The following is a 26827-nucleotide window of genomic DNA, read 5'->3' as shown; positions in this document are numbered from 1 at the left end:
ATTCTTTTTTTTTAAAATTTTTATTGGAGTATAGTTGATTTACAATGTTGTGTTAGTTTCTGGTGTACAGTACAGTGATTCAGTTATACACATACATATTTCCATGATTTTTCAGATTCTTTTCCCTAGGTTACTAGAGAATATTGAGTAGAGTTCCCTGTGATATACAGTAGCTCCTTATTAGTTATCTATTTTATATATAGCAGTGTGTATATGACAACCCCAATCTCCTAATTTATCCCTTCCCCCCACGTTTCCCCTTTGGTAACCGTAAGTTTGATTTCAAGATCTGTGTAAATGTCCATCGATAGATGAATGGATAAAGATGTGGTACATATATACAATGGAATATTACTCAGCCATGAAAAAGGATGAAATCATGCCATTTGCAGCAACATGGATGGACCTAGAGATGATCATACTAAGTGAAGCAAGTCAGACAGAGAAAGACAAATGTCATATGATATCACTTATATGTGGAATCTAATAAAAAATGATACAAATGAGCTTATTCACAAAACAGAAACAGACTCACAGATCTTGAAATCACTAATTCTTATTATTAGACAAAATAAAAAAACATTTTGTTTTCCACTTTTAGTCAGTCACTCACCTGAAATTGATGGTTGTGGATCACATATGGTAGGGATCCAGTTTGCCCCCCTAGAATCGATGGCTGTGGATCATACGTGGTAGGGATCCAGTTTTCCCCCCAACCTCCATGCCCACCACCCCTGGAGGAGTCACGGGCCCCCTGTCCTCAGGGCTCTACCACAACTTCTCTGTGCTGTACTGAGTTTCCGTAACTGTGTGGGTCTCTATGGGATGTCTATTTGTCTGTCCTTGAATCAACAACATGCTTTCCTAACTGTAAGGTCTCATAAGCAGCCTTGCTACCTGATGGTGCAAATCACCCCTTCCTGCCTACGTATGCTTTGCTCATCTTCAAATTTCTCTTTGCTGTTATGGAGTTTTCACACATCCACATTAGAGGTAGGAACCATCTATCAGGTCACACCAAACGCTTCGAAACTTGCTCGCAACTGCATTCAATTTAAACATAAACTCGGGAAGACATTACCATCTTCACTATTTAAGTCTTCTCATTTGTGATCACAGGATAACTCTCCACTTATATAGGTCTTTTTTATGTCCTTGAAAAACATCTTAGAACGTCAAGTAATCTAGTTGAATTTATTTCTAGAATACCTTATCATTTTTGTAATTATGTAGGTGGGATTTCTATTTGCATTACACTTCCTGATTGTTTTCTACCGTTGCACAAGGTATTTTTACATTTTGTCTGTTGATCTCACCTATCTACCATCTTGCAGAACTCATTTACTTTAAATGAATTTTCTATTTGGATACTATTGGGTTGGCCAAAAAGTTTGTTCGGGTTTTTCTGTAAGATAGTATTTGCAGAGAGGCACCAATTCCATTTCTTCCTTTTGGTGTCTGCATTTCTGGTTCTGTGTTTGTTTTACGACACTGGTGAAGACCTCTTGTCACAGCAGGCCTTTCTGTGTCATTCCTGACTTTCACGGACATGACTCTCATACTTCTCCACCGTGGATGCTGGATGCTGTGTATCTTCAACAAACAGACTTTCAACCGGTTACAGAGGTTTCTTTTTACTACAGACAGTCCCTGACTTAATGGTACTTCCACTTAGGATTTTTTGACTTTAACATGGTGAGAACGTGATTCGCATTCAGTAGGAATCGTACTTCGAAGTTTGCATTTTGATCGTTTCCCGGGTTCGTGACATGCTGTCCGATCCTCTCTCGTGACGCTGGGCAGGGAGCCTCAGGGTCCGAGCAAGCAGCCCAGCTCACGGGGGCAAACCACTGATACACTTGCAACCAGTCTGGACCCAGACCACCATTCTGCCTTCCACTTCAGTACAGCATTCAATAGATTACGAGAGATAGTCGACATTTTATTGTAAAATAGGTTTGTGTTAGATTTTGCCCAACTGTAGGCTAATGAAACCATTCTGAAAACATTTAAGGTGGGCAAGGCCAAGCTATAGTGAGTTAGGTGTATTAAATGCATTTTTGACTTAACGATATTATCAAATTGCAATCAGTTTATAGGCATGTAAGTCAAGGAAGATCTGTACTGGTTGAGTAAGAGTTTGGTTGTTACTGTTTGTTTTGTGTTATATGAGTGGAGAACTGTATTAAATAACTGTCTCCGGTCCAATGACCATTTTCTTTCCTTTAATCTTTTCACGTGTTAAATGTGTTCATAGTCTAATGATGGGAAAGCATCCTTGCATTATTATAATAAATCCAATTTGGTCATAACATTTGTTTGTTCCGTGTTTTATTTAAGATAAACTGTTAAATGTGATTCCTCAGTGCTTTCCACAGACTTTTTGGTTGTATGTTAAAATGTGAAATAGGCCTGTACTTGGCTTTCTTGGACTGTCTCTTACAAAACTACAGAACGTTATAAAATGAGTGGGGGAGCTTTTCTCCTCTCTCTCTCCAGCCACTGGCATAAAAAGAGAAATTATTTGTTTTTTGAAGGCTCCATGACACTCATTTGCAGAATTCCCTGAGCATCTCTGAGGAGGTGGTATTATTTTCTGACTCCATTCTGCCAGAGTTCTTTATTAAAATTTGGTATTTCTCCCAGTGTCAACTATGTTTCGTTTCTCCCTTTCAACTATTCTTTATTCCTTCAGGATTCTCCACCTAAAACTTTTGAGTGCTGTCTGTACTCACAGAGCTATATTTTCCATCAGGTCACATAATGTTTAATTCACATGGCACAGAAGAAAAACATTCTTGGTTTTCTTAGGTAATCTCTAGGCTATTTCTTCTTTCAGATGCAATCAGGTTTTTTTTGTTTTTTTTTTTTTAAAGCCTTTTTTTTAGAGCAGTTTTTGGTATACAACAAAATTGAGAGGGGGTTGCAGAGTTTCCCATTTATCCTGTACTCCCTACATATGCATAGCTGCCCACGAGCACCATCACTCACTAGAATGGTACATTGTTTTCTTTTTACCAAGGATGAACCAACACTGACACATCAAAATCACACAAAGTCCACAGCAGACTTTAGGGTTCACCTTTGGTGAAACTTGGTACATTCCATGGGTTTGGACAAACGTATCCGTAGTGACGTCGAGCATTCTAACATCACACATGGTATTTTCACTGCCCTAAAACCCTCTCTGTTCTGCCTGTTCATCTTTCCCCACTGTTGCCTCTGTCTCCATAGCTTTCCCTTCTCCAGAATGTCATACAGTAGGACTCATACAGTATGTAGCCTTTTCAAACTGGTTCTTTTACTTAGTAATATGCATTTAAGATTTTCTGTGTCCTGTCATGGCTTGATAGCTCATTTCTCTCTAACACTGAATAATATTACACCACAGTTTATTTACCCATCACCTACTGAAGGACACCTTGGTCGCTTCCACCTTTTGGCAATTATGATTGAAGCTGCTATAAATATCTGTGTGCAAGTTTTCAGGTGGACATAAATTTTCAAAACTCATTTGAGCAAATACCAAGGAACATGAATGGCTGTCTCCTATGGTAAGAGGATGGTTAGTTTTGTAAGAAACTATCAAACCATCTTCCAAAGTGGCTGCACCATTTTGTATCCCCACCAGCAATGATTAGACTTCCTGTTGCTCCACAGGCTCTCCAGCATTTGGTGTTGCAATTTTGTCTGTATATTTTTGCAATACATTAATTATCCATTTCCCTCATACATTCACATTTATTGGCATAAAGTTGTTCATGGTTTTCTCATTTCACGACACTCTTTTATCTGTGACGTGCTCTTCATATGATTTTCTTGCACGTCCTTCCTCCTCCTGAGCGTCTGTGATTTTGGTAGATTTTAGGAAACACCGGCTTTAGTTCTGTTTCTGTCTACTGATATTTTCTTCATCATTTCAATGATTTCTGATCTTAACTTTTATAATGACTTCCTTTACATTCCTTAGAGTTATTCCATTTTCATTCTTCTAATTTCAATTTTTCCTCCTTTTAAAGATTAGAAATTTAGTCTTGAATACCATTTTGCAGCATTTTATAATTTCCAAACTGTAGTACGTGCCGTTTTCATTCAGTTCTAAACGACTGATATTTTCATTGTGATCTCCTAACCATGAGTGAAGTAAGGAGGTTTTGTAATGTTTCCACAATATGTTTACATGTTTTGTTTTGAACTTTTTCTGTTGACTTCTGATTTAATCACACTGGGTCAAAGACCGTGGCATGCATGAAACAGAATGTTTACAATTCAGTTCAACTTTCCATATATGGTCAACTTTTTAAAAAGTTATATGGATTTTAGAGAAGAATCAAGTGTCTGTCTGTTGGGTGCAGGGTTCTACGTATTTCTACTAATTTGAACCTGTTAATACTATTAGAGATATCCTAACAGTATTATATATAAATAATACAATAACACTACTATAATTATATATAAATAATACTATAATTATATACCATAATTATATATAAATAATAATCCTCGTATTTTATATTTCCTGTTTGACATCCTTTTTTGTTCACATCTGGTTTTTCATCCTTTTCTGCTTGATGTTGGTTGTTTTTATAAACTGTAGATTCCCTTATATTTTTTTCTGCTAGGTTAGAAACTACAGACTATACACATATTCTTTGAGTAATTACAGTCAATATTTTAGTTGCACCTAATATTTTAAAATACATAACTATCTTTTTTTCTAATGTAGTCTCAAGTCATTTTACATTCCTTTTATCCTAACTAGGGTCTTATTATGATTCCATCACACATTTAACACTCATTCCCAATGGCTAATTCACCAAAGTTTTAGTTTAACCTAGTTCTAACAATTCACATAGAATTCAACTTACGACACAGCATTTCTTTCTCGGCCCGTTACTCTTTTCACGCTCCAGGCCTTCCTCGCCACCCACATTTCTTCTTCTGGAAGTACAACTTTTACTCATTCTTTTAGTGAGGACTGCCAGTAATAAACTGTCTCAACCTTCATCTGAAAGCTCTGTTTTGCCTTCACAAGATGTTGGTATAAAATCTTAGGCGGACAGTTCTTTTTCCCTCAACACCTTACAAATCTCCTGCATTGTCTTCTGTCTCCTCCTGGGCCCAAGTCGGCCATCCATCCAGTGGCCATTCCTGGGTTGTGAAATCTGCTGCTTCCCTTTGGATTTTCCCTTGTTTTCCATTTTCTGGAATAATGCTAAATGCTTTTAGATGTGGATGAACCGTCATTTTTCCCCTTAGTTCTCTGAGTGCAGTCGGGGGGCTCCGTCTTCTCATTTCTGGCCCGTTCTTGGCCAGCATCTCTTCACACCCCACCCCCATTCCCTCCACTCTCCTGTCCTCATGCACGTCTAAATGACCGTGTCCAATGGCCCGTCCACGTTTTCCCGTGACTCTGGGCTAGAGGGAGGTGGCTCCAGCTCATCCATTCTCTTTAGACCAAATTCAGCATTTTGGAAATGCCAATGGCTATTCATCTCATTTCCAAAACTTCTCAGGGACTCTCTCTCACACCCCCCCTTCTTGCTTCATTTCTTCCCATTGTGTTTCAGAGTTTCTTGTCCTCTCTGGTGGATGTTATTCTTGTTTTCATCTCCAGGGCATTACAAAGCCACTTATCTGCACGTGTAAAGTGGCAATCTCTCGATCCCGGGAGCGGCGCTGCCTAGTAGCAGACTGCTTCCCGTGCCGGGAACACCGGCGTGCAGTGGTACCTGGGCTGGGCTGTGCTTGTGCGCCCCCTGCCCACCCTCCCGTGTGCTGGGTGGGGTACTGGGACGCTCAGGGACCTCCTCAGGGAAGGCTGCAGTGCTGCAGGGCCATGCCAGCTGCCTGGCCGTAGGTCCACATGCACTGTTTTCCAGGGTCTTTCAGGAGGGGGCGTGCCCCACGCCAGCTCCCAGCGAGCTGCAGGAGCTCGGCCCCTACTATTCCCTGGGACCTGAACCGCTGCCGTCGGTGGTGGCTTTGGGACCTGCAGCCTGGTGGGCACGGGAGTCAGCACTGCTCACTGCTCTGGGGGCATCTCCGTCCCGTGTCAGGGCCAGGCTGAGTCCTTTTGATTTGCCTGTTTTATGTGCCGTGTGTGCAGAATTACTGATGACTAGAGGGAAAGGTGGTCAATGTCATGATGGCTTAAAAGCCTGAACTGTCTGGGGAGCTGAGTTCAGCCTGGAGTCACGTCCGCTCACTCCCTCGGGCCCAGCCGCAGCTGCCGAGACACGCAGACCCCAGGTCACTCACTGTAAGCAGTGAAATGTAATAAGTTAAGACTTCCCTGAGTTTCAAAGCCGATGTGATCAAATTGGCACTCCCCTCACATCACTTTGCGTGAGAGCTTTCTAAAAGGGCACCTAAAATTACGCTTGACACAGGAAATCCCGACAGCTTTTATAAATCTTCTAATGCTCGAGAAAACATCCTTCTGACTTCATGGCCAGCTCCCAGACTTTATTTTTGCTAAATGTCATCCTCTTTCTCCTTAGGCAATTAAGAAAATCTGATTATTCGAATTCCTACCAGCTCGGAACCCTCCAATTTCTGATACTTAAACTCTCCACCACCAGCCATGTGTGCTTTTCCTGTCCCACCTCATGACCAGACCAATTCTCTTCCTAAGTCCTGTCCTACATGAAAGCTGGGGTTTATTAGACCTAAGTTACCAGACCTTGTAACCATTTAAGACATTCCCTTCTTCCCCACGGTGATCCCGTCAGAAATTAACCAGAAGAAACAGAAGGAATCCTAGGAAAGTAGAGAACTGCCAAGGGTACCTACACGCAAAACTAGCTTAAGTGCAAATAAAAACACCAAAATCAAGAGGGTCCCACCATGGAGGGGCCTCTAAGGTTGCCTTGAAGTTGAATCCTGGGAAAATTCACATGAAATCTATTTGGAAGTTTTGCTCACTGAAGTTGGTTCATTGAAAGAAACTATAGGAAGATGTCATAACCGAGTATTTCTCTCTTTTATAGAATTTATTTTCCTTAAAGGGGAAGAGAAGAGCTAAGGTCAGCATCTTCTTATAGCAGAGTCAGGAACAGTTTCTTAGAATACAAAGCCTAGCATCGCTGCAAAGCTGTAGTGAGAGAGTCAGGGCATCTGTGTCAGGGAGCTTTTGTGACTCCGTCCTTACCTTGGTGATTCGCCAGCCGGTCAGGCGGCGCTGGGAAGCCGGGTCCTGCCAGATTTCCAGGACGGCGAGGAGATGTCTGTTCCACCTGGTCCTGGAAAGACAGGTGCGGAAAGGCTCTGGTCAAAAGAAGCACTTCACAGGGGTCACATCCACCCGCCCCCAGCATTTCTTTTCTTTCTTCCTCCATTTCTTACTTTCTCAATTTATTTACTTTTTTAGTTTTGAACGACAGTCGTTTAAAATACGCAGTAAAAGGAAAGTTCATCATAAAAAGGGACAGCCTGCTGGCTAGGGAGCTGGAAGAAAAAGTGACTCCTTCTTTTTGGCTTAAATTGCTTTCCCTGAATAGCAATTCAAAAAGAATTACTGTCAACTGCAGGGTTTAAGCCATGAATGTAAAGAATTAGCATTCCATGGAGCACAGGCATCTTCTGTAACAATTACTGGTGATCAAGCCCTAGGTGGTCTGTTACCTGGCAAGGAAATGCCCAGCGACTGTTTTATAACTGGACCCTCCACAGAGTGTCCAGAGCTCAGTGGCACTGCAAAAAGAAATTTTCCTAATAGTATAGATTTATTCAGATTAAAATTTTCCTATATCAGTTTTAATAAGTTATATTTTTATAGGCGCTTGTCTAATCTAAAATTCCAAATTTATTGGCATATTATTCATAACATCCTCTGATTTTATTTTACTATCTGAAGAGATGTCACTAATTTTCCTGTTACTGGTTGCTGGTGGGATGTTTCTTGATTTGTTTCACTGATTGATGGGAAATACATTTTATTGATATTTTCAAAGAATAATTTTTTAGTTTTTTTTTACCCTCTCTATTGTATTTTGTTTCTATTTCTATTTTTTCTCTTTCTTTTTTTTTTCTAATTTTATTGGAGTCTAGTTGATTTACAATATTGTGTTAGTTTCAGGTGTACAGCACAGTGATTCAGTATATATATATACATACATTCATTGTTTTACAGATTCTTTCCCCTTGTAGGTTATTACAGAACGCTGAGTAGAGTTCCCTGTGCTGTACAGCAGGTCTTTGCTGGTTACCTATTTTATACATAGTAGTGTGTATATTCAGTGGCATTTTTTAGACCTCAGGTGAGAAAAATTTTTGGCAAAAGTTAAAACAGCAACATTAAAACCAAGCCCACAACTCCAGGGCTTCCCTGGTGGCGCATTGGTTGAGAGTCTGCCTGCCAATGCAGGGGACACGGGTTCGAGCCCCGGTCCGGGAGGATCCCACATGCTGCGGAGCGGCTGGGCCCGTGAGCCATGGCTGCTGAGCCTGCGCGTCCGGAGCCTGTGCTCCGCAACGGGAGAGGCCACAACAGTGAGAGGCCCGCGTACCACACACACACACACACACACAAAAAACCAAACCCACAACTCCAGAAAAACATCTTCATGGGATTATAATCAAGTCAATGAAAGATACATTAAAACATGGACAAAGAAAATGGGCCTGTGAAATATTTACATGCTTAAAATAAAGTATTAGCAGTGATTAACTTGGGGTGGAGAGATGACAGACTTCTCTGGTAGATTTAAGAAGCTTTTGTAATTTTTATAAATGCACATATACTGCCTCTGTAATTGGAAAGGTTTTAGAACTGTGTCAGAAAGTATAAGATCTGCATGGAAAATCTATTAATATTAATAAAAATGGACACCAGTACAAGTAGCTACCTTCAGCATCCTTGTACCACAAAGCTCTGCACGTGCAAAGTCCCCCCCCACCACACCCTGGGTGCCGGCATGGCGTGGAGCTTATGCTGCCAGCGAACTCCCATTTCATAGATGAGGAAGCTGAGGCAGGGAAGGAGCATCCACCCACTATCACCCCGTGGTCAGGGGCAGCCCTGGGACTGGACCCCAGACAGCTGGGCTCCAGAACCCAAGTGCCTTCCAGCCCAAGCTGCTCACACAAGAAACTCCAGAAAAGCACATTATTCTGACAAGACACTTTATGGCCTGAGTGGTCCCCCCACCCCCTGGCCAGTGGCTTCTGCATCCAGAGTCTTGGCCTGCCCGGGTGTAGGAGAGGATGGGTGATAACCCCACTGTGTGCCCACAGGGGTGGGTCTGGTCCACACTCCGCTGGGGCCACTCCCAAGAGGGAGGGCAGAGTGGGGAGCTGCACAGAGAGAGTCCAGAAGGGAGAGAAGATGCTTGCTCTCCGGGGAGCACAGCCGCCTTCACACCTTCCTCCAGAAAACCTGGGAACACTGAACGAAGACCTCTGGTAAGGGAGAGATTTTCACCTGCTTCTCTCTCTCTGCACTCCCCCTTCAAAAGGAATAGCTCTCTTTTGGCTTATTTATTTATTTATTTATTTATTTTCTTTTTGCGGTACGCGGGCCTCTCACTGTTGTGGCCTCTCCCGTTGCGGAGCACAGGCTCCGGACACACAGGCTCAGCGGCCATGGCTCACGGGCCCAGCCACTCCGCGGCATGTGGGATCCTCCTGGACCGGGGCACGAACCCGTGTCCCCTGCATCGGCAGGCGGACTCTCAACCACTGCGCCACCAGGGAAGCCCTCTTTTGGCTTTTTTAATCACAGACATAATGCTTGCTAGTTAGGAAATTCTAGACGCTAAAGAAAACTATAAAGACAAAAGTGAAAATGAACCTCTCTTCTCTCACCCAAGGATGTTATCCTATCAGCAGTTTCTGGGCTGTTCTTTCAGAGAAAAAAAAAATGCACACACGGAGAGTGTGTACAGATGCAATGTTTGAATTATTTATGGATAGCGTATACGTTTTATTTGAATCACATGGGGGTTACAAATGATTCTGATAAAAAACGGAATCACAGTCATGACACCTACTGTTATATTTAACGTAGCTTTCTGAAATTTTCCATGGCGACAAACGTTCCCCATCAACCCTTTCATCATTCTAGCGTACCCCATTAAGTAGCTGTGTAACACGATTTCTTTCATTAATACCCAACTGGCGAACGTAGAGTTTTGTTAAGAAAGTAAGGTTTAGGGCTTCCCTGGTGGCGCAGTGGTTGAGAGTCCGCCTGCCGATGCAGGGGACACGGGTTCGTGCCCCGGTCCGGGAAGATCCCACATGCCGCGGAGAGGCTGGGCCCGTGAGCCATGGCCGCTGAGCCTGCGCGTCCGGAGCCTGTGCTCCGCAACGGGAGAGGAAAGTAAGGTTTTGATTGGGAGAGAGGAGAGGGATTAGTTTGGAGAACATGGCGTCTGGGAGGCAAGAGTGGTGCCACTCAGACTGCCCCCCTCCCCCGCCCGCAAGGTGCTGAGGCGGGGCTGGGCGGTCAAGGTTAGAGTACAGGGTGGTCCCCCAGCCCAAGAGGTTCAGCAGTCTCCCCGTCCGGGGTCACCCCACCTATTTTCAGCACCTCCACAGCCCAGTGTTTCTCCATCCAATCGGCTCTTTACCATCTGAGAGAAATATTTTTTCCTTCTTTTCTACATCTTAAAACCACCCATATAAAATTTTGGAACTACAAAGCAGACACAAAAATTAGCCTAAATCCCATGACAGCGGGGTAAGGTAGCATTCTCCTGGACTTTGCAGCTTTACTATGCATAGCTGGACACTGCGGAAATCACATGGTATAAACAACTTTGTGGTTTTTCCCCAATTTACATCACAAGAGGTTATTTTAAAACCTTGGTAAATATCATTTTTACAGATTCTAAACTACTCTGGGAAACACTTTCAGCCATTTGCAAATTTCAGATAACATAAATACAATCAAACAAATACTTGTGTGCATAAAACCTTGTCCACATTTCTGATTATTCGCTTAGGATCCCCAGAGGCAGACGGTCTAGGTCAAGAGTTAGGTGCTTTGTTTTGAGTCTAGACTCACGCTGCCAAGCTCTCGCTCACCCTGCTTCCACCTGAAACAGAGACCTGCCCTCTCCCCAGCACCCCAGGCAGCTAACACTGTGATGGTGACTGTTCTGGAATTTTTATCTTGCCAGTCAGGCCCAGAGGCAGGCAGTGGCCTAATCCTGTGGTTTTCACAAGCAGGTCTTAAATCCTGAAGTTGGACATTTTTTTCATATGCTTATCAGGCCTTTGTGTTTCTCCTTTTGGACTACCCTTTTTTTGACAGGCCAGCTGGACCAGTGCAAGGGCTCCCAGGAGCCTCTGTGAAGGAACCTCAGCCCCCATCACCCAGCTGAGGGTTTGGGACCAGCGTCTGGACTCGCTGAGTCAGTTGGCAAAATCTGTCAAATGGGCTGCACGCCGCCTGCGGGACCGCTGGGAGGGCACCAGCCCTGAGGCCCTGGACTCCCCAGAAATGTCGGTCTGTTTCTTAATCTCCCAGGATGAGCTCTTTATGTGCTAAGAAACAAAGGTTGGTCCTCTTTGTAGCAAATACTTTTCCCACCTTGTCTGAGATTTAACTCTATGTTTTGATTCTCAGAGTTTAAGTCAATGCAGTCAAGTTTATTGAACTTTTCTTTGGGGCTCATTATCTTACACTGAAGCATCCATTTAGGTGTTGTCCTGGCTTCTTCCCCGACTGGGGGCATCCTCTTTCATCCCTCTGCCGTCTATTTTGGAGGGCAGGAAGAGGTGAGGCCAAAAACTGGCCAGTCCACGCAGGCCCACTTATCACCCTCGTGCCTGGTCTGGAAGGTCACTTTCACATCACACGTTACAATCCACGCACACAGGGGTCTACGTTCCTCATTGGTGCCACAGACCTGCTCCTTCCTGGGCTAGCTCCCAGGTTCCCATGCTCCCTGCTGCTGGGAGCCTTTATCATCAGCATACGTTTCCCCCTTTGCTGCTTTTACCTGAGTTCCTCAGCCACTTTCTTCTAAACAAGTAGCATCAAAGTGTCATAGGGAAGAACAAATCTGACTCCATGTTGGATCTGTTTCTTTGACTTTAACCTTTGTCCTCTATTGCTTTTGCTTCCAGTTAAGAATGTTGCCTAGAGCCTGAAATATACAGGACAGCCCATTCTCAAGGCTCTGACCCTTAAGGATATAACACTTTTCCATTCATATAGAAATAAAAAGTTGCAGAACAGAGAGTAACATTCACCTTGCTGAAGGTTTACAGGAACATTGTGAACTGACATATGTGGACAGCTGCAAGATCAAAGGATCCTGACACCAAGAAGCCTGCCAGATAAACTAACCCTGATAAACTATCTAACGCCAGATAAACTAAACCAACCATGCCCCTCCCTCACCTGGCCTTTACAAATGCTTTGCTGAAACCCTTTAGGGTAGTTCGGGGTTTTTGGGGGGCATAAGCCACCCACCTCCTTGCGTGGACCTGCAATAAACCTCTCTGCTCCAAACTCCAATATTTCAGTGTAGTTTGGCCTCACTGTGCGTCGGGCACATGGACCTGCGTTTGGTAACAAAAGTCTGCTTAGATTATTTAAACTTCTCATCTGGAATATTTCCTTATATTTAAGTAATTACTACCCATTACTAACACGAATGTTGGGAGTGGACCATCTGACTGAAATCAGACCACACAAGCATCGAAAGTATAAACCAAGAAGCTGTGATACCCCACATATTTCAAAGGGTTTGGGGGTCCAGCTGACCCGAGGCCCTGCTCAAGGCGTTTCTGGGGCTGGGCGTGGCCTGACAGGTAAACAAACACCTCGGTGTTTCCCGTGCACATGCCATCCTGAGAGCCAGTCACCCAACATGCTGCCCTCCTGAGAACACCTCTTTTCAGTGATGTCCACAGCAGACCCCACCGAGACCTCTGTTCAGAAGACAAGTAACCTTCTAACCTAATTTAAGGCAACCTTGTCTAAATAGTGTGACCAGATTTAGCAACTAAAAATACAGAACGTTCAGTGAAACTTGAATTTCTGACAAACAACTCATAGTTTTTCTGGTGTATGTCCCAAATGTTGCATGGGGCTCATCCTAAAAAAATGTTGTGGTTTATCTGAATTTAACTTGGCACGTTCTAGTTTATCCGGCAAACTCTACACCTAAAGTACCGTTCGAAATCTGACGGGCTTGCCTGACAAATTACAGCAGTAAGAACACAATCTCGACAATTGCCTCATTTGTTCGTATATAAAACTCCCAGGTCGAAGTCAGCATATAGAAGCTTCAGACGAGAATTCTATTCTCTTGCAAAGCCAAGAGAAATGAAATAGTGTGGGAAATGATGGTGTTTGTAAACTAAAGCCAGAGCATGAAGGCCGCTGGGCGGGAGAAGTTAACCACCGCGGCGTAGAACAGAAACTCCCACAGTGCCGGAAGGTCAAGTGCAGAGGAAGTGCACAATACTACAAACTGGAACGAGGGTAACGTCTTCTCGCTGGGCTGGCCTGGTCTCCTCCAGGGCTAGTTTGGTCTGCCTGGGGGGGTTCTCCCGTCTCAGGTCGGTGGGCCTCCCTCTTGGGTGAGGAGGTCAGAGTGGCCAGGCCGGGGCCCAGGGCCAGCACTACACAGCCTCCTTGTCTGCAGGAGGCCCAGGGCCTGCAGAGGAAGGCGAGGGTTCTTCTCTGAAGGTGGCCACTGGCCGACGATGCTTCTCTAAAGCACAGTCCTTGGTCACAGTGCTGTTTACCCCTCGGAGAGGTGGGAGGCTGGGAGTCCCTTCACTAAAGCTGCATATGGGTCACTTCACCATTTAGTGCTGGATCCCCAAACCCACGTGCTTTAGAAACATTTTCCAAAGTCGGAAGCGAGCAAGGCCTAGACACCTTCCTCCTGCAGGGTGACCTCGTGCTAAGTGATCTCGTTCAAGCCTCACTGAGCCCTGGGAGCTGGTGGGGGGTGAGCCACAGGGCGCGGAGGGGCAGGCAGGAGAGGCCAGACATGGGCCGATTCTCCAGCACGGCCGTGCGATTCCTCTAGAAAGTTCCTTAGTGAGCCCCACTTCTGGGGTCACATGAATGCCCCCAGGCTTGCTCCTTCGGGCCTCTTGCTGGCTCCAGGCTGGGGCACCAACCTGGCCAGCTCCTCTGGACCCTCCAGTCCCACCCTGGACCTGTCCTCCTCGCCCCCCAGGAGCGCCCACTGCCCACTGCTGAGGCCTCTGCCCATGGAGGGGCTGCAGGGGGGAACCTGCAGGTTTAAAGATTACATCTAAAAAGTGCCTCAAGCTGGGGTCAGGACCCCACGGGGCCTGGCGACAGGGCTTGGGCCCCTCCCTGTCATTCCCGGAGCATCATGCGCATCTCACCTGGAAAAACAAGTGAGAAATGCAGACTCCAGGGCCCTGCTCAGTCCTGAGTCTGAGCTGGAGTCTGAGCTCCTTACCTTAGTTGATTCACTCACTGGGACATTCCAGGGGCCACAGTCGTGTGCCTCCCCCTCCTGCTCTCTGTGGAGTCCTCACTGTCTGGAATATCCTCTGCCCTCCATACACACCGTCTGCTCATCCTCCAGGTCCAGCCCAAAAGGCACCCCCTTCTGGAGCTTTCTGTGACAGCCCAGAGGACCGAGGTCACTTACCCCTCACCCCGCTGCCCTGCTTCAATTAAAGTGAGAAGTAAGGAGGGTGCACCCCTCCTCCCCTAGAGCACCGTCCACACTGTCCCCTCCTCCCACCCCCAGCCCGACCCCAGCCTCACCGCCGACAGCTTCCCAGGGAGGCGGTGAAGGTGGAGGCCCCAGGATGGAAGCAAGGCCTCGGAACGCTGTCCTGGGACACACCATCCCCTGCTGGAGGCCAGCAGAACGACCTGTGTTTCAGCAAAAACCTTGACAATGCAGCCTGGGCGCAGAAAAGGCAAGAGGCCAACTGTCAGCTGGCACTCACGTCTAATAAACCCTGGCCTAAGCTGCTGTGGAACAGTACAAGATGCTCAAGAAGAACACTGCTCCAGGGACCAGAAAACGTTCACTGGGCAGGTGAGTGGTTCTGGGGTCACATATGCCTCAGAGAGCAGCTAGGAGAATTTGATGAGACCGGAGTGTAACAGTCAGCACAGCATCTGCCGGGTAACAAATGGGAATGAACAGGTGAGGCCAGACTCTGGGATCAAATCCCAGTTTCCCACCTGCTGGTTAGTCCTGTGACATTGGGCAACTTCCTGCATCTCTGTGCTTCCTTGGGGCAGAATGGGGACCTCACAGGTCGGTTGGGATGATTAAGTTAAAATGATGTAAACAAAGGGTCTGTCGAGTGACTAACGCTACCAGGTGTCCAGTGATGGTCAGTAAGCAACAGGGACAAGAAGTCCGTAAACAAGATCTCTCTCTAGTGGGCATCCCAGGGATTTGTCCTCACACCTGCCTGTATACAATCTCTCAGGGACCTGAATAAAGACACAGTAGGTGCCCTTAGTTACCCTGCTAAGTTGAGCAAAGATCGACACCACAGAAAACAGAACAAGAGGAACTGAAATGTCCTCGACAAGCGAGAATGCTCAATCAGAATCTACAAGCAGAAATCTAACGTGAATAAACTTAAACACTACAGGACCCAAAACCAACCCGCCAACCAGCCAACAGTGCACGAGAATGGTGTAGGGGAACGGGCAGTCCCAGGACAGCAGCCCCAGGCGGCGGCTAAGACAAAGCCAGAGTGGCTCCCAGCCACCCACAGCCCTACCGACAGCTGCCCCTTTGCTGAGCAGGGAAAAGATATACTGACAAGGGATCCCCGCTCCAGCTCCCGGCAGCTCTTGGGCCTCCCCCAGGCCTCTCCCACCAGGTAGCCCTCCTGCCCCCTGACCTTGCTGCCTGGAGAAACTGCTGACCCCCAGCTAAGGCACAACAAGCCAACGCTTCTGAAAATCAACATGGGAAATACAAGTGCCATGGCTTCTATCATTTCACACAAGGTGCAGTTAAAGCTGTAAAACAAATCAAAATGGAAATCCACTAAGCTATGAGACTGCTGTCCTAGTGAAGAACAGGCAACTAAATGGCCCAAAGCCCGCTTCTGTCAACGGCATGTATGTCTCACTGTAGAACTTTCAAACATATACAGGTGCGGAGGTGTGGTCCAGATTCCTTATGTACCCTCCCCTGAGCCACAGACAATTACTAATTTTTATTAAAAATGGATGTGAAGATTCCAGTTCAAGATGGTGACATAGGAAGATCCTGCACTCACCTGTTCCTACGGACACACTGACCCTACAGCTACACAGGGAACAGTCTGCTCCTAAAAAGCCTACGGCTGGCTGAGTGATGCCCGCACATCAGGCAAACAAGAAGGAAACCATATCAAGGCAGGAGGGAGGGGCTGGGACACGACCTGGCCATAAACCCCACCTCTGGCTCAGTGACCCACAGCTGGGAGAAAACTCGAAATCTGGAGCTTCTCCCGAGGAGCAAAGGTTCAAACTCCACATCAGTACCTCAATGTTTAGGGTCTGCACCTGAGAGGCAAGCCTGAAAAAACATCTAATTTTGAAAACCAAAGGGGCTCATGTCCCAAGATGCACAGGACTGCAGTGATCTGGAAGGGCCCACGTGCTTGGACTCATCTGCCCAAGAGCCCAGCTCAGAGGTCGGTGCCATCTTCACAACCTCTCTCTGCTGCACTCCAGAGCACCAGCATTCCTGGAGGGGAGCTTCACATACTACAGGTACCCTGTTTCCAGGTCTGGTGCCCTGGTTTCAGCAGTTGCTGCTCAGGGGATGCCACCTGATCACCTGGCTCTGGCGGCCAGAGGGTCTGCATTCCTGGGATTCACAGGACTCTGGCAATCAGAGAGATGGTTCGTGCAAAGATGCACCCTAGGGCACTACACAGAGAGCAGATGGAGCCCCAGTATTTATGACGGCCACCCAGGGGACACCATCAGATAGTCTGTCCAACGGGGCTTACTTTTGGGGCCCCACACGACTGTATATATTTATACACTTTTAAAAGCTAATGCCTGAGGGTCTGGCTTCCAAGCAGCCTGTATTGAGGTGCTGAGATCCTCCCCTTAAACACACTGACAGGTTGTGGTACATCATCAATGACTGGGAGACATCAAAAATACAATGGGCTCCAGAGAGAAGCACAAAGGTTTGAGTGATGACCAAGAGCTGGGGTAGGGTTGACAAGAAAATGTATGAAATAATAATAAATCTCACTGAAAGGTAATTATATAGTATAGATATAAATTAGGCACTTATAAATAATTAGTTAAGGGATAACAAGATCAAAAGATGTAAAATATGACATCAAAAACATAAAACGTGGTGGAGGGGGAGAGTAAAAATGCTGAGCTTTATTTAGAATGGGATCAAACTTAAGTTCTTATCAACTTAAAATAGACTGTTATAGATGCAACTTATTAAGCCTCACAGTAACCACAGAGCAAAAACCTATATAGAAAATATACAAAAGAAAAAGAGAAAGGAATATAAGCATTATATAAGCACTAAAGAAAGTCATAAATCATAAAGGAAGAGAAGAAAAGAACAGAGAGGAACTACAGAAACAGCCCGGAAAAAAAAAAGGGTGGTAAATTCACACCTATCAATAATTAATTTAAATATAAATGGACTAAACCCTCCTATCAGAAGACATGGGGTGGCTGAATGGATAAAAATATAAGACCAATCTATAGGCTGCCTACAAGAGACTTAATTCACATATAAGACCACACACTGACTGAAAGTGAAGGGATGGAAAAAGACATTTCATACAAATGGAAACCAAAAGAAAGCTGGAGTAACTATACTTATATCAGACAAAAGACCTGGAAACAAAGACTGCAATAAGAGACAAAGAAAGGCATCACATAATGATAAAGAGGTCAACCCAACAAGACGATATAACATTTGTAAATATCTATGCACTCAACACAGGAGTGCCTAACTATATAAAGCAAATATTACTAGACCTAAAAGGAGAAATAGGCAGCAATACAGTAATAGTAGGGACTTTAATACCCCACTTACATCAATGACTAGATCATCCAGACAGAAAATCAATAAGGAAACATCAGCCTTAAAAGATACATTAGAATACATGGCTTGTACAGATATGTACAGAACATTCCACCTGAAGGCAGCAGAATACACAATCTTCTCAAGTACCCATGGAACATTTCCCAAGCTAGGTCTTATGTTAGTCCATAACACAAGTCTTAATAAATTTACAACAGAAATCAGATCAAGTGCTATTTTCTGATCATGATAATATGAAACTAGAAATTAATTACATGAAGAAAACTGTAAAACTGGTAAATAAGTGGAGATTAAACAATATGCTACTGAACAGCCAATGGTTCAAAGAAGAAATAAAAAAATAAAAAATACCTTGAGACAAATGAAAATGGATATAGCAAACCAAAATTTGTGCGATACAGCAAAAGCAGTTCTAAGAGGAAAGCTCACAGTGACACAGGCCTACTTCAAGAAACAAGAAAAGTCTCAAGTAAACAACCTAACTTTACACCTCAAGGAACTAGATAAAGAAGAACAAACAAAGCCCAAAGATAGTAGAAGGGAGGAAATAAAATTTAGGACAGAAATAAATGAAATGGAGACTAAAAAGGCGATAGAGAAGATCAATGAAACTAAGATCCCATTCTTTGAAAAAAATAAACAACACTGACAAACCGTTAGCTAGACTCCGCAGGACAAAAAGAGGACATAAATAAATAAAACCAGAAATGAAAAAGGAGACTTTATAACTGATATCACAGAAATACAAAGAAACATAAGAATCTACCATGAACAATTACACACCAACAAACTGGACAACCTAGAAGAAATGGATAAATATCTAGAAACATACAACCTACTAAGACTGAATCATGATGAAACAGAAAACCTGAACAAACTTATTACTAGTAAGGAGATTTAATCAGTAACAAAAATCCTCCCAACAAATCAAAGTCCAGGACCAGATGGCTTCACTGGTGGATGCTACCAAACTTTCCAAGAAGAATCAATACCAATCCTTCTCAAATTCTTCCAAAAAACAGAAGAGGAGGGAACGCTTCCAAACTCATTTTATAAGGACAGCATTACCCTAATACCAAACAAAGATGCCACAAGAAAAGAAAATTATAAGCTAATATCCCTAATGAACATAGATGTAAAAATCCTCAACAAAATATTAGCAAACCAAATTCAACAATACATTAAAATGATCCTATACCATGATCAAGTGGGATTTATTCCAGGGATGCAAGGATGATTGAACATATGCAGATCAGTCAATATGATACACCAAATTAACAAAATGAAGGCTTAAAAAATCATGATCTCAACAGATGCAGAAAAAGCATTTGACAAAATTCAGTATCATTTTTGATAAAAACTTTCAACAAAGTGGGTAGAGAGGGAATATACCTCAACATAATAAAGGTCATATATGATATGCCCACAGCTAACATCATACTCAGTGGTGAAAAGCTGGAAGCATTTCCTCTAAGATCAGGAACAAGACAAGGATGCCTACTCCTGCCACTCTTATTCAACATAGTATTGGAAGCAGTAGCCAGAGCAATTAGGCAAGAAAAAGAAGTAAAAGTTATCCAAATTGGAAAGCAAAAAGTGAAACTCACTGTTTGGAGATGCCATGAAATTGTATATAGAAAACCCTACAGGCTCCATCAAAAAACTGTTAGAGTTAATAATAAATGAACTCAGTAAAGTTGCAGGACACAAAATCAATTGCATTTATATATACTAACAATGAGAAATAAAATAATCTCATTTACAATTACATCAAAAAGAATAAAGTACCTAAGAATAAATCTAACCAAGGAGATGAAAGGCCTGTACACTGAAAACAATAAGACATTAATGGGAGAAACTGAAGATGCACATAAATGGAAGATATTCCATGCTCATGGATTAGAGGAACCAATATTGTTAAACTGTCCATATTATCCAAAGCAATCTACAGATTCAATGCAATCCCTATCAAAATTCCAATGTCATTTTTCAAAGAAATAGTACAAATAGTCTTAAAATTTGTATGGAACCACGAAAACCCCAAATAGCCAAAGCCGTCTTGAGAAAGAACAGCAAAGCTGGAGGCATCATGTTCCCTGATTTCAAACCACAGTTGGCTCTCCATATCCGTGGGTCCTACACGTGAGAATTCAACCAACTGCGGATTGAAAATATTTGAAAAAAAAATTCCAGGAAATTCCAAACAGCAAACTTGAATTGCTGCACACCAGCAATGCAATACATTTATGTTGTATTTCCAATGGTTTAGATAGTGTTTACATTGTACTGGGTATTATAAGTGATTTAGAGATCATTTAAAGTATATGGAAGGATGTGCACAGGTTATACACAAATACTACACCATTTTATATAAGGCACGTAAGCATCTGCAGATTTTGGTATCTGAGAGGGGTCCTGGAACCAATTGTCCGTGGACACCAAGGGACAACTGTATACTACAAAGCTATAGTAATTAAAACAATATGATAATGGCACAAAAACAGACACATAGATCAAAGGAACAGAATAGAGAGCCCAGAAATAAACCCATACATATATGGTCAATTATTTATGACAAAGAAGCCAAGAATATACAATGGGGAAAGAATAGTCTTTTCAATAAATGATGTTGGGAAAGCTGGACCGCTACATGCAAAAGAATGAAACTCAACTACTATCTTATACCATACCAAAAAATTAACTCAAAATGGATTAAAGACTTGAACATAAGTGAAATCATAAAACTCCTAGAAGAAAACATAGGTGGTAAGCCCCTTGACTTATGTTAAGGATGTCTTGGTGATGATTTTTTCAATCTGACACCAAAGCAAAAGAAACAAAAGCAAAAGTAAAAAGTAGGACTATATCATATTAAAAAGCTTTTGTACAGCAAAGGAAACCATCAACAAAATAAGAAGGCACCCTAGTAAATGGGAGAAAATATTTGCAAATTGTATATAAGGGGCTAACACCCAAAATGTATAAAGAACTTATGTAACTCAATACCAAAAAAAAAAAAAAAAAATCCTATTAAAAAAATGGGCAGAAAACCTGAATAGACATTTTCCCAAAGAAGATACACAGATGGCCAACAGGCACATGAAAAGATGCTCAACATCACTAATCATCAGGGAAATGCAAATCAAAGCAATGAGAGATCACTGTACACCTGTCAGGATGTAGTATCAAAAAGACAAGAAACGAGAAGGGTTGGAGAGGATGTGGTGAAAGGAAACTGTGCATTGACAGCAATGTAAAAGGGCACAGCTACTATGGAAAACAGGATGGAGGCTCCTCAGAGTATGAAAAACAGAGCCACCATATGATCCAGCAATTCTATTTCTGGGTATCTAAAGAAAACAAAAACACGAATTCGAAATGATACATGCGCCCCCATGTTCACTGCAGCATTCTTTACAATAACCAAGATACGGAAGCAACCTACATGTCCACTGACGGATGAATGGATAAAGAAGATATGGCATATAAACAGAATATTATCCAGACATAAAAAGGAATAAAATCTTGCCATTTGTGACAACCAGGGTAGACCTTGAGGGCATTATGCTAAGTGAAATAGGTCAGACAGAGAAAGATAAATACTATCTGATCTCTTGGTCTCTCGTGTAAGTGGAATCTAAAAAATTAAAAAAAGAAAGACTGGGAGTTTGAGATTAGCAGATGTAAACTATTATATATAGGATGGATAAACATACTATAGCACAGGGAACTACGTTCAACATCCTGTGATAAACCATAATGGAAAAGAATATAAAAAAAGAGTATGCATATGTATAACTGAATCACTTTGCTGTACAGCAGAAATTAACACAACACTGTAAATCAACTATACTTCAATAAAATAAAAAGAATTTAAAAATAAAGCTCATAGATACAAAGAACAGATTGCTGGTTGCCAGAGACGGGGGTGAGGGCTGGGAGAAATGGGTGAAGGGGGTCAAGAAAGGGTTAAAAACATGCAGAAACAGAAGGTTTCTATTACAATCCTGGAGACCCGGCGTGGTGCTACACAATTACATGCATTCTCACTTCCATCCTTTCTTTCACAGGGTACTGTTTTACCCCCATTCTTACAGACGAGACGGAAGGGGACTGGCCCCCAGCACCATGGCTAGATACTGTGTGACCCCGTAGGAGAAGGCATTCTCACCAGTACTGAGCTACGGGTGCTACACAAGCTGTTACGCTACTAACCAACCACGCAAAGTCCCGAAACATCAGAGAACTTGACAAAATCTGCAGTATCAGCACTCCACATTTTGCCAGGTGCAAGGTCTGCAAAATTAGCCCCTGCCCCCAATGGAAATAACACTCATAATAAATGACCTAGAGCCATGTTTTGCCCCAGGTGACACTCAGCCTGTTTATTCTATGGAAGAGCACAGACAACAAGAGGTATTCACCCAAGTAACCCTAAAACCAAATCACACACTTGGCTTCACCTGGGTCCAGGAACCTGTGATGAGAGTATCCACCAAAAAAATTAATCAACAGTCGATCTAAGAAAGAAATGGAAACTTTTATTTGAGCCAACCTGAGGACTGTAACCCGGGAGACGGTCCTTCAGAAAGCCCTGAGGACTGTGCCGCCTGTCAGAGGTCAAAGCAAGGTTACATACGTTTTTGGACAAAGGGTTACCCGTCAAATGGCCTGTTACTGACAGTGTACACGACCCAGATCTACACGTACGAAGTGAGTAGTGGGTCATGGGTCTTCGCGGCCCCTCACAAGATGAAGAAAGAAGGTTATCTCCTAAAGAGTAGTGACCCTTGAGGAGATGAAGGAGTATCATCTCCTAAGGAGGTCTGGTTACTGCAGATGCACAACCCACACTAAACATGGGGGACGAGGACCAAACGGGCAAAGGAAGCTTTATGTTTAAATTTTTCTTCCCTTGCCATAAGATATGAATTTTACTTCATCAAGAGAAAGGAAAACTTACCACGCCAGCCCTCCCGGATCAAGGAGTGAGGGTAAGAATACATTCTAGTTATGTTGTATGAATACAGGCTATGGACTCTGACTTGCAAACACATGGACAATCTCTAAGTACAAGAAACTTTTCCCCAAAAGAGGAAGTTGCCCCCCGTGAACCCCCTCCTCACATCAGTCACAGTGGGTCTCTGCCCACCTGACTACACCCTGATCCAGGACCCCGCCCATCTCCTCTCTGGCCCTCAAAGGAAAAAGCAACTCTTACAGTATTTGTGGGCTTCTGACTATACCTCAGTCCTTAAGTATGGATGTAAGTTAACCTGTAACTAACACAAGGGGGGGTAACACAGTGCGTACAACTCAAACGAGGGCCGGGTGACTAACAGCAAAGGACCAGGTTTCGCTTCACAGACGGGGCAGCTGTCACTCGGAGGTGGGAAGGGAAGGCCGGTGGCCGGCAAACACCACCAGTCTCACGACCGTACACTTTTACAAGGGGTCTGTGTCTTAGGAGCTAGGGAAAGGTGGGAATTCCTGCCAAAACAATTACCGTGGCTCAGAGAAGCAGCCAAACATCTCAAGCCGGTGAAGTAGTAACTAACCAGAAACGTGGCGTCACAAACAGCCCGCTTAGTAACGACAGCACAGGGGTCCCTGTGCCACTCACTCTACTTCCATGTTCTTGCTTTCCTGCGAGGTTGAAGGTTTTCCCACGTTACTAACTTACTGATCTTAAGCCGAGCTGGTGGGTCCCGTCACAAACCCTGCCGTGGGTGTACCAGCTGCCCGCGGGGGCCCACGGAACTCTCTCGATGCAGACTAGAAGCCAGAGGCCATGTGAGATACGTCAGGCTCTCCCGGAAGAAAACCCTCGGCTGGGTCACTGGTTCTCAGCAACACCCGGCCGTCTGCATCCTGGCCTCTTCTCTCCCCCCTCGGGAGGGACCAGTGAGTCAGGGCGAGGCAGCCCTTTCCGAATGACCTGGTCACTCAGCCCACGTGACAGGACAGCAGGGGTTCAGCCCAGACGAAGCACGGAGCACGGCTGTGGGCGTGGCCTGGCCCATCAAGTACCGAAGGCCCCGCCCCCCGGCTGGGCACGCACTGCAGCCCTCGACGAGACGGCCGGGGGAGGGGACGCTGGTAGCGGAACAAACGCGTGAGCAGCAGAGGCAGACAGGCCGGGAGGGCCCGCTCGTCCCACCGCCCGCTCGGTGTGCTCCCTGGGACCCTCCTCCCTTGAGAAGAGGAAAATGAATACAGACCAAACATCCACTAATACAACTAATGGACTAACACAACGTCCACTTGTCAGCTGGGCCAGCACACAGCGCCTGGGTCAGCTTCAGGCTCTAGAGGGACTTGTCTGGGAAACGAGAGGACGTCCGCCCTCTAAAGCACCCTGGACAAAACGCAGCACAGGGTGTCAGAGCAATCTGAGAAGCAAACAGCACACTTCCGAACGGAGTCAAATGTGCTCTGACTCTGTCCCCGGGGCACTCTGGCCAACCAGGACTCCACCTTCTGGAAGTGGATCTTGGTCCCCCCTCCCTGGACCCTCCCCCATCACAGAAGGGGACTGCCCGCACTGAGTCTCAGGGAGCCTCAAGGACCAGGCCAAACGCCAGCCACGGGCTGAATGCCTCCAGGAGGCGAAGGGAGTCCGGTCACCCAGCTACACGAGGACCTCAACAGAAAAGGGCCGAGTACTGAGGCTGGCTGACAAGGCAGAGGCACAAGCTGATGAGAGCCCAGCGTGGAAGTCGGGGAGGGGGGTTCAACATCCAGGCGCACTGGCCGGGCGACAACCCCCTACACCCCGAGCCTCAGCTTCCTCGTCTAAAGTGGGGAGCCAGTCCTGAGACACCACCCCCGGTGGGGCACACAGGGCAGTCGGTTAGGAGAGCCGGGGTCCTTCAGCACAAAGCTCCCCGCTTGCTCCCGCGGCACCCCAGCCCTACCCCCGCGTCTACCAGCCCCGCAGGCACGCACCGGGCACCGGGTGCTTCAGGGATCAGCCGCGGCGGGGCCACCCTCCCAGCAGAGCGCCGGCCCCGGACTCCCTGCCCCCAGTCAGCAGGGTGAGGACAGGCGTCGCTTCCCTGAACTTTCTCAACAACCATCTCAGAACTTGGAAAGGGTTCTCACTGCCCTGGTGGACTAGGAAAGGGCCCCAGGGTTTAATATGATGTAACCCCGGGGTGGCTCTTCCTTGTTTCCACGTCCCTCTGGCGAGCAGAGGGCACGAGGCCAGGGGTGACCGGCAGCCCCCGGCCGAGAATCTGGAGTCAGACCGAGGGAAGCTGGGTCCCCAGCGCATCCCACCTGGGTCCCCACACAGCACCTGGACCAGGTGTGATAGCTCCTCAGAGGGCAGGTATGAGCTTCCAGAAGCATGGTGAAGGGTCCCCCCACCCCATCGCTGACAGGTCAGGTGATGTTCCCTTGAGGCCATGTTCCTTGGAGCTTTGTGCAAAGCAAGTGGCCAAGACAAAGCAACAAGGACCTACTGTATAGCACGGGGAACTATACTCAATATCTTGTAATAATCTATAATGGAAAAGAATCTGAAAAAGTATATATATATATATATATATATATATATATATATATATATACACACACATATATATACATAAAAGCATGTGTAACTAAACCACTTTGCCATACAACTGAAACGAACACAAGATCGTAAATCAACTACACTTTCGTGGAAAAAAAAAAGCGGGGGGGGGGGGGGCGTGGAAAGAGCAGCAGCTCAGATCCCAGGGCACAGCACACTCGGTTCTCCGTCGAAGGTCTGCTTGCCCCTGTGGGACTTCGGGGTCCCAACCTCAGCACGGGCTCCAAGAAGCTGTGCATCGTGTCCTTCGCGTATGAAAAACCTTATTGTGACACGAGCCAAACACATAAATCGCCGCTGTGACAAACTCTCTGATCCTGAGCAAATAACTGCACTCACTGTGCCTGTTTCATCATCTATGATGTGAGGTCTTTGTACCACATGACCTCTGTACTTCTTTTCAGCTCCAAAGCTCATTCTATATATTACATACAAATGTTCTGAGGCTAATTTAGAACCATGGTTGAAATAATATTATGGGGACTTCTGTGCTTCCAGCCAAGATAGAATACCAGGGATTGCATGTACCCTCTCTTCTTAAATAACCAAAAATTGAAGTGGTTTTCATACACTGGACACCAGGCAGCACAGGACAGCACTCCCGAGAGAGGGGAAACAGATGCGGGGAGATCTTACAGGGCCCCCCCATCGAGGGCTCCAGAGAGTTTCCAATCTGCAGTGCAAGGAAGGGGTCTCAGGCAGCATCTGGGGGTCCTTCTAAGGAGGTGGAATTCAAAGTTCAGGGAGGCTGGGGCAGAGAGGGGGATGTGGCATGGAGGAGGGCCTTAGAGACATGCAGGGGGTGCCCTAGTGCAGGCACACGAGGAAGCTACCAAGGCCAGGAAAGAACCACCAGAAAGAAGCAGGCAGAACAAGCCCCAGGGCTCGCACAGGGCAGGACGAAGGCTGCATTCATAGCAGCCACGTGGGAAACCGCCTTACACACGAGACGCTGAATCGAGTCCTCAGAAGGGTCTTGCCTTAATAGTGAGAGCAAATTAGGCCTAGATCTAAAGTTGTTCTAGGCCCAGCTCACAAAGTTTAAAAGCAGGCTTCAAAAGGAGCAAACTGTTTCCAAGAAGCCTAACTGTTCCTGTAACAAATCTCCCAAATATTTAAAGGAACACCCACAAAAAGAAAAAGAAAAAAAAGCCAGCTCTCAAGCATGTAAAATTCACATCTAGCATCCAATCAAAAACTGCCAGGCATGAAATGAAAATCAGACCCATAATGATAAGAGAAATCA

At 45.1% G+C, this 26827-nt stretch overlaps 1 protein-coding gene across 4 annotated transcripts in view; it reads right to left on the bottom strand.

The window, feature by feature from the left end:
- Window positions 1-26827, bottom strand: part of GRB10 (growth factor receptor bound protein 10) — a 188523-nt gene that overhangs the window by 82908 nt on the left and 78788 nt on the right. For all 4 annotated transcript variants that reach the window (XM_060108876.1, XM_060108877.1, XM_060108875.1 and 1 more), the window contains one exon: window positions 7154-7244. In XM_060108876.1, the coding sequence (XP_059964859.1) occupies window positions 7154-7244 (91 nt within the window). The remainder of the gene's footprint in view (window positions 1-7153; window positions 7245-26827) is intronic.

This window comes from Mesoplodon densirostris, chromosome 9, assembly GCF_025265405.1.
Source record: "Mesoplodon densirostris isolate mMesDen1 chromosome 9, mMesDen1 primary haplotype, whole genome shotgun sequence".
NCBI classification, from domain to species: Eukaryota; Metazoa; Chordata; class Mammalia; order Artiodactyla; family Ziphiidae; genus Mesoplodon; species Mesoplodon densirostris.
The sequence above is the reverse complement of the archived record's forward strand: the minus strand, read 5'-3'. Positions and strand labels throughout refer to the sequence as shown.